At 42.7% G+C, this 8,802-nt stretch overlaps 1 protein-coding gene across 1 annotated transcript in view; it reads left to right on the forward strand.

Moving 5' to 3' along the window:
* bmp1a (bone morphogenetic protein 1a) overlaps positions 1-8,796 on the forward strand; it is a 31,599-nt gene extending 22,803 nt beyond the window's left edge. The window contains exons 8-20 of the mRNA XM_017417358.3: positions 515-630; positions 1,928-2,030; positions 2,320-2,436; positions 2,773-2,918; positions 3,012-3,207; positions 3,426-3,551; positions 4,620-4,780; positions 4,934-5,114; positions 5,207-5,332; positions 5,458-5,585; positions 5,970-6,183; positions 6,321-6,571; positions 8,168-8,796. Of these exons, the coding sequence (XP_017272847.1) occupies positions 515-630; positions 1,928-2,030; positions 2,320-2,436; positions 2,773-2,918; positions 3,012-3,207; positions 3,426-3,551; positions 4,620-4,780; positions 4,934-5,114; positions 5,207-5,332; positions 5,458-5,585; positions 5,970-6,183; positions 6,321-6,571; positions 8,168-8,302 (2,000 nt within the window). The 3' untranslated portion in view covers positions 8,303-8,796. The remainder of the gene's footprint in view (positions 1-514; positions 631-1,927; positions 2,031-2,319; positions 2,437-2,772; positions 2,919-3,011; positions 3,208-3,425; positions 3,552-4,619; positions 4,781-4,933; positions 5,115-5,206; positions 5,333-5,457; positions 5,586-5,969; positions 6,184-6,320; positions 6,572-8,167) is intronic.
* The last annotated feature ends 6 nt before the right edge of the window (positions 8,797-8,802 follow it).

The following is an 8,802-nucleotide window of genomic DNA, read 5'->3' on the forward strand; positions in this document are numbered from 1 at the left end:
CCCCCCCCGTGAGGGTGCCTAATCCTGTTTTGGAATCAGTCCTCTCACACTCGATAGCTCAAGTTTCGCCAGACAAACTAAGAGCTGCTTTTTTTCTTTGTGTATTTTTTTTTTTTTTCCGCTAGCGACACGTACATAATGCATCACATCCTCCAGGAGGCTGGGTTATTTATAGAGCGCCAGGTTTATTTTCAGAGGATGCTCGTAGAAAGTGTCTGACATGCTCCGCTCCTTTGTGTGATCATCTGTTGGAGGGGGTGAGGGAGGGAGGGAGGGATGGAGGGACATGCAGGGATGTGGGTAATATTATCAGCAGATGTGCCTTTTTAAACATGAAAGAGCTGCCCTTTGTTTCATATCCAGTGTTATAACTCCAGCGTGAGGCGCTTGTCTCCGCAGTGAGCTTTTCATCTGGGGGTATCTCAGAGCTGTTGGTTTGACGAGCTGCAAACAGGCTTGGTTGTGTCATGTATGGCTCAGGTGTGTGTGTGTGTGTGTGTGTGTTCACGTGCAGAATGCGGCGACAGTCTGCAGGACAGCAGCGGGAACTTCTCCTCTCCTGGCTTCCCAAATGGATACTCGGCCTACATGCACTGCATCTGGAGAATATCAGTCACACCCGGGGAGAAGGTACGAGCACGTGGAGAGAATGTCGAGTCAACTTTGAGATTCCTGAAAACGAGGAGCTCTGACTGCTGGTACCTGATTTAGCTGTGCAGTCCCTGAAAGGCCACCACAGCTATAAACCTTAGCAAAAATGATAGTGTTTAGTAAATTTTACAGATATTTACCTCAAATTTGGTGTGGTAGTAGCTGAGAGTCATTCACATCACATACTCTGAGCAATAACAGCTCATGTGAGTTCTTCGTTTTTCAAAATAAGATGATTTCAGTTTAATAGTCTGGTGGAAAAGGTGGTGAGGGACGCCTTTAACTTCTTTAGGTTTTATTCCAAAATAAATCAACAACCAGACCCAATCATTTATTCTGTGGAGTTCTTTCTTTTCTTTTTTTAACATAAAATCATGACAGTTCTTCCAAACTCAAACCTCCATCCTTCAGATAAATTTGGTGGCCACATTTTAGTAAATGTAGTCAAATGTGTCCTTTTTGTATTGTCTATTAATGTGATCTTACAGTATTTCTAGTCATTTACAGTCAAATTATCCTAAAATATGTTTTCAGTTCAGAAGCATTATTTACCAAGTTTTGTGGCTGTTTGAAAATGAAATAATTTCCAGATATGAATGATATTAGGACTCCACAGAACAAACATTCAGAGTGTAAAAGTTGTGAAAGTGCAATTATTATTTTTCAGTTTAATTAATATAAAAGTCCACACATAACTTTGAATGATGATCTGGGATTTTGTGATGTTCAGAAAACATTTCAAATCATGTGCCAGAGAAAAAAAAGGATTAATTTAAAGTAATTTGAGTGGCTTGGAAAGAATTACTGGAAATGTTTCGTGAGGCTGAACTTCAGAAATCTGTATATAAATAAATTTAAAAAAAATATATATATATATATACACACACAGGTGCTGGTCATAAAATTAGAATATCATGAAAAAGTAGATTGATTTCAGTAATTCCATTTAAAAAGTGAAACTTGTATATTATATTCATACATTACATACAAACTCATATATTTCAAATGTTTATTTCGTTTAATTTTGATGATTACAAATGACAACAAATGAAAATTCATATCAGAAAATTAGAATCTTGTGAAAAGGTTCAAAATTGATGGCACCTGGTACCACACTCTAATCAGCTAATTAACTCAAACCACCTGTGTGTATATATATATATATATATATATATATATATATATATAACATTAATATTTCATAGGGTCAGAGAAGCAGTAGTGTGTGACCTTTGACCCTTGCTGTCTCAGTAATCCAACTTTCTTGGTTTTAAAGATCATTTTGAACTTCACCTCCATGGATCTGTACAGGAGCCACTTGTGTTGGTACGACCATGTGGAGATCAGAGATGGATACTGGAGGAAGGCGCCCCTCAAAGGTTAGATTTAGCTGCAGAATACAGATCCGGGGCAATTTATTGTTTGAAAGCTAGATGATTATTCTGTTTCAGCGATGAGTTTGTTTCGAAGTTGATAAGATCACCTGATTCGAATATTCTACATTAAGTTTTGGTCTAATTTTTAGATATAACTGAGGAAAGTTTGTCGTTTCCTGTTAAATCTTCTCGTAATTTGTTTCTGTGAGCGTGTAGATGTATTTAAGTTGTTCCAGGTGTCATGATGATCCAATCTTCATTTACATTTTTGTATTTTTGACCTGTGGCCCAGGTCGCTTCTGCGGCGATAAGCTGCCTGAGCCAATCATCTCCACCGACAGCCGGCTGTGGATCGAGTTTCGCAGCAGCAGCAACTGGGTGGGAAAAGGTTTCTCCGCCGTGTACGAGGGTAAGCGCCCGTTCCCCGCATGCTGCTCAGCTGACCGAACTTACTGCCAGTCACACGTCCAACAATGTGCTCAGAAGCTGCAGCAATATGCACGTTTCTTGGCCCTCCTGCTGCTGATGTGTCAGGGTCTTAACGCTGCATTAATCAGATTTTGGCTTCCCTTCACAGCCAGCTCCAGTGTTTCCACGTCCTTCAAAGGAATGATGTGTACATATGCATGCAGGCATTTGCATAAATCAGTGAATCAACACATAGGACATGTTTTTTCCAGGCATCCATTTTTAATTATATGGCTATCAGAGGAGCTCAGCTTTGTTCTTTATTGTTTGCATGCAGCCATCTGTGGTGGGGAGGTGAAGAAGGACAACGGCCAGATTCAGTCCCCCAACTACCCTGATGACTACAGGCCCAACAAAGTGTGTATATGGAAAATTTCTGTCAGTCAGGGCTTTCATGTGGGCCTGACCTTCCAGTCTTTTGAGGTACACTGTCATATTTTCTTTTCCCAAATCAAACTGTTTTTCTTTTTGCGGATTGTTTATTAAAATTCCAAACCATCTCCTTCATCTTTTCAGATTGAGAGACACGACAGCTGTGCGTATGACTACTTAGAGGTGCGCGATGGGATCTCTGAAAGCAGCCCTCTGCTGGGCCGCTTCTGCGGTTACGACAAGCCAGACGACATTAAAACGAGCTCCAACCATCTGTGGATGAAATTTGTTTCAGATGGCTCAGTCAACAAGGCCGGCTTCGCTGCCAATTTCTTCAAAGGTGAGAGGTCAAAGGCTGTTAATTTTTAGTAGAAAATGTCAACATCTGGTTTACCTGGCATGTTCCAGGAATCGCATGTTTGTTCTGCTCGTACCTTTCGGGGGTCTGTGAGGCCAGCTTTGCCTGGCTCCACTGTGGCTTCAAAGGGGCTTTCTCCTGTGAGCCACCGAACCAGAGGGGCCGGCTTAAAGGTCCCTAACATATCTCTGTGTTTTCAGAGACGGACGAGTGCTCCAATCCGGACAACGGTCGCTGTGAGCAACGCTGTGTAAACACGCTGGGCAGCTACAAGTGTGCTTGTGACCCGGGCTATGAGCTGGCTGCTGACAAGCGCAGCTGTGAGGGTAAGTACAGGGAGGACAGTCACCAGCCCCGCTTACCATGTCATTTACATCCTAAAGCACTTTACACAGTTAGCCACCCAAATACAATAAGTACAGTCATTTATAAAAGTCCTGAAAAGATGCCAGCTGAGCGGGCTGTGCTGGCGGGGCACTGTCTTTTAGAGATTTGTGACAGAACAACGCAAGCTTTATTTCTGGCTCAAATTATAGGTTGTTTTTTGCAACCCAAGTGCTACTTTACAATCTGCACTATGTAACTACTTATCCCAAGTCTGCCCCTAGAGGAAGTCAGCTACAACTCCACCTTCTGGTGTAAATAAGGTGCAGTGCAAAAATTTTAAGTTATCCATAATATTTTTGTGCTGCTTCCAAGGAGCCAGAGTTTCTTGTTATCTTTTAAGGTGGTCTTTATCAACAGTTCTCCAAACTTTCTGAAGGTTTCTGAAAGTTTTTTGGGGAGATTTTGGCTTATTTTCCCTCATGTTCAGAAGATTTTTGTTGTTGTTGTTAAACCAAGTAACTTATGATTCAGTGAGACATAAAAATCTCCTGAATGTAAGTGATGAACCAGACAATTTAGCAAAAACAAAAAACTAACAAAAATATCAGTTTTACTGTTTGACAGATTAGCATTTTCCCAACATTTTCACTTTCTTCTTTTGTTAAAATAACTGCCAATAGGGTCAAAGTAATATTATGTTCATCTCGTAGTTAGTTATTTGTTTAAATGCAGCTTCAAAAAAGTAAAATGAGTAAAAATCTGGTGCCTTACATCTGTATCACCTGTTAAAATGGCTAAACAATGTTGCTTTTACGACTCCGTCATTTCTCCTCTGCACACATGTAATAACTCAGTTCATTTGTTGTGGATCAACACTGCACTTTAATTTCAACCAAGAACAGTCAGAAGAGAGACTGTGTGATGCCATATAACTTAATAAAAGCTTGAGAAAACCTTCACAGGAAGGTCGAGCAATTATCTTTTTATTTAGCCCGACAGAAGGCAGTTTAATGCTTGAAACGGTAACTGCTTGTCTTGTTTCCTCCTGTTTTGGGTTTTCCGTCCAGCCGCCTGTGGAGGCTTCATCACCAAACTGAACGGCTCCATCACCAGTCCGGGTTGGCCCAGAGAGTACCCTCCAAACAAGAACTGCATCTGGCAGCTGGTCGCCCCCACGCAGTACCGCATCACGCTGCTCTTTGACGTCTTTGAGACCGAGGGCAACGATGTGAGAACCGTTTCTTTTATTGAAGTGCTACACGATTGGTTGGTTGTGTGCTCCCTCTGTCACCGCTCTGCATCTCCCTGCTGTCGTGTTTCATTATTAAAACCAAACAAAACGTGTTTCACGTGTTGTTGTTTTTTTGTTTCCTCTGCTCAGGTCTGTAAGTACGACTATGTGGAGGTCCGCAGCGGGCTCTCAGCCGACTCGCGGCTGCACGGGAAGTTCTGTGGAGCAGAGAAACCAGAGGCTATCACTTCTCAGTACAACAACATGCGGATTGAGTTCAAATCGGACAACACAGTGTCCAAAAAGGGATTCAAAGCACAGTTCTTCTCAGGTGAATCTTCTCGCAGTGTTTTTTTTTTTTTAGTCCACTACCACCAGTCCTCAAAGTGTTCAAGTATTGTATTCTTGCTTTGTCTTCTTCAGACAAAGACGAGTGCTCGAAAGAGAACGGCGGCTGTCAGCATGAGTGTGTCAACACCTTTGGGAGCTACAGCTGTCAGTGTAGGAGTGGTTTCGTGCTGCACGAGAATAAACACGACTGCAAAGAAGGTATTCCAGCACAGATTTGACAGTTTTACTCCTGTTATTTATTGCCTTTCCTTTCCTGAGTAACTGACTCGTGTCAAAAAAAAACAAACTGGAGCTTTGTCTGTTATTTTTATTTTTATAAATAGCGGGCTGTGATCACACTGTGAATAGTGTGAACGGTGTCATCACCAGTCCTAACTGGCCAGATAAATATCCCAGCAAGAAAGCGTGCACCTGGGCTCTCACCACCACTCCAGGCCACCGCATCAAAATCGTACGTGCCACCTCCTTCTGCTCTCAGAATAAATTCACTCGTCAGTCACGTGTCTATTTGTGTGTGATTTCTACGTGTGACGAGGACATCTGTGTTTACTGTGCCCGTGTGAGAATCTGTGATGGTTTTCCTAATGATGATGTATGGCTCCCCCTTCTGTTGTTTTCTGCATTTTCCGTCACTGTGCTGCAAATAGATTAGATTCTTTTAAAATATTTGCTAAATTAAAACAATTTTAAAATTTTAAACGAGCAGTGCATGATTTTGTCTTGTCAGATATTTTTTCTCTCTTTTTTCCCCCTCCCATATAGTCAGTATGCCTGTACAACCAATCGGTCTCCATTTATTCAGTTTATCCTTGCTCCTTATGGTGTTTCGTGACAGGCCTTCAATGAGATCGACATGGAGGCACATCTTGAATGCGCTTATGACCACATAGAGATTTACGATGGCCGGGATGGTAAAGCAGCCTCCTTAGGTCGCTTCTGTGGCTCCAAGAAACCCCCGCCTATCATATCCAGCGGCAACAAGCTGTTTATTCGTTTTTTCTCCGACAACTCGGTGCAGAAAAAGGGCTTTGAGGCTTCACATTCTGCCGGTAAGAAGGTTAAACCAGATATCGGCTTCTCTTCTTTCTAACGTTATTTTAAAAAATGCTTGTTGCACATAGTATTGTTTTATTTATTTATTTATGTATTTATTTAAGTCAGCCCTTTATTTAATGTTTCTGTCTAGAGTGTGGAGGTCGTCTCAAGGCTGAAGTCAAAACCAAGGACCTGTTTTCCCACGCCCAGTTTGGGGACAATAACTATCCCGGAGCATCCGACTGTCAGTGGGTGATTTCAGCGGAGAAAGGCTACGGGGTGGAGCTCATCTTCCAGACCTTTGAAATCGAAGAGGAGGCAGACTGCGGCTACGACTACATGGAGCTGTTCGACGGCGGCGACACAAAGTCCCCACGGCTCGGACGTTACTGTGGCTCAGGGGTAAAAACACAGGATAAATCCATCACTGTTATTTCTTCCAGCGACACAGCCAGTTGGGTTAGTTTTTACAGTGTGCGCTGTTCAAACAGTTGCTTTTGGATTAATGTTGCTCTTGGGTAACAGGGGTCTGTTACAATGTGACTTCTGTGTAAACTCTATCCTGCAGCCTAATCATTGAGCGTTCCTGAGATTAGAAGCAATGTTGGGTGTAGTTTGACACACATCAGGTAGAAAACGTTCGCAAACCTTTGGATTCATGCGCAGGATTTTAAATATTCCAACTGTAGTCTGGAAAAATGACGCCGAGAGGGAATATAAAGACAAGTTGCTTCATGTTGAGCAACACCTCAACTTTATTAATGCATTTTAATGATAAGAATCAGCTTTTTACTCATCGCTGTTCCTATGAATCATTTGCTGGAGGGGACATATAACACCATAGTTTCCCCGGGGAGCAGCACTACAATCAAGTTTCCTTTTATAAAACAGGTAGAAATGAACTGACACCATTCAATCAAAAGTAGAGTGGAAACTCATTATGGTGTGGGGAGGCTGTCTTTTAGCCAAAGGCCTTTTCTCCGTAATATAGCGAATAGTTTCTGGGTCTCCTTTCTTTGCGTCTTAAATTCCTTTCCCCGGAGTAATGGGCCATTGTAGATATAGTATATTATTCATGCTGAATGGCAGCTTTAATCAGCGCGCTGCTGTTTTCACAGTCGGTTGCAGCCGCTCTGCCTCTGCAGCGCTTTTTTCCACATATCTCAGACACAAAGGGGCTCCATGAGTACATCGACCAACTAATTATTTTTCAAAGTGACAGTTTTAATTAATACTTTTGCTGTACTGTGACAAAGAGAAAGTTCAAGTTGAATATTTTTTGTGCTCACATAAAGCAGTTAACTTTTTATTTGCTCCTCGGAGAACAGTTTAGCTGCAGACGGCGTTCAAATAAATGAAATGCTGGGCATATCTAGCAGGGTATTTATTTATCTGTACAATGTCAGCCAAATCCTGACTCAAAATCAACGGTGTAGAATTTCTTGAAGGAATACATATCGCCCACTGCCTTTCATGCCAGAGGTTTAAACTAAAATTGTCTTGAAGGGACAGAGTTATAGATGTTTTGGTAAAACCTCATAAATTTGGATCTCATGTAAAACTCTGAGATCTTGCAAGTGTGTTGGCGTTTAGAGAATGTGTTAAGGATGACTCTCAGCTACTACCACACCAAATCCAATATTACAGTCTGTAAAACTGGCGTAGTTATAGCCATGTTTGTGTTTGTTAAGGTGGCTTAGCTGTGGCGGCCATATTGAATGAGGTTGATTTCAATAGTTCATCAGCTGTAGAGGTTTATCCAATGATTACTTTGATTGTTTCATTCCAATCTGTCCAGTGGTTCATGAGATATTTTGCTAACAGACAAACACAGGCGAGCAGTATAGGGATGCAAAAAGGGAGACTGAACCCTGACCCTCACATGACTTCTGGCTGAGGCAGAATAAGCAGTCAGAGGCTGGTTGTTGAGAAGTTTTTATTGAAAGCGAGCGAGCAGAAAGCCGCCTATGACCCTGTTGTTTCTGTCCTTTCTGACAGCCCCCAGAGGAGATCTACTCGGCCGGTGACTCCATTGTGATCAAGTTCCACTCTGACGACACCATCAACAAGAAAGGCTTTCATGTACGCTACACCAGCACCAAGTTCCAGGACACACTGCACTCACGCAAGTGACCAGCGGGGGCCGGAAGGGGCCGCGCAGGGCAGAGGGGCAAACGGAGGGGCCCCCAGGGGAGGCGCCCGCCTGACGCTCGGAAACCTTCGGCCACCAAGATGAGTCAGACACGACAGAATAGCCGCAAGACCACCAACCGCACCTCAGCTCACAGGGGCTCTAGCTCCCCCCACAGACTGTGAGGAGTAAAGCCATTCTGCAGTACACCTTGTTTTTACCTTTGTATGGTTAGGATTGGGATGGGAAGATGATTGTCCGCTTTAGGCAGACAGTGGGGGGGAAATGTATTGACCCAGTCCCCTCCAAATCTTTTTTTCTTTTGTTTTTGGATTTCTTTTCCTTTCTTCTTCTTTTTTTTTTTATAAACAAAAACATGCCTCCTAATGAGAGGCAACAAGGAAAACAGTGGATTCTCAGGACCTGTAGGAAGGCGGGCATCAGCTGGACAGATCCCTGCTTTTGTCGGGCCAGCTCACCACATCGAGGAGGAGGAGGAGGA

The sequence above is a fragment of the Kryptolebias marmoratus genome, linkage group LG1 (genome assembly GCF_001649575.2).
Source record: "Kryptolebias marmoratus isolate JLee-2015 linkage group LG1, ASM164957v2, whole genome shotgun sequence".
NCBI classification, from domain to species: Eukaryota; Metazoa; Chordata; class Actinopteri; order Cyprinodontiformes; family Rivulidae; genus Kryptolebias; species Kryptolebias marmoratus.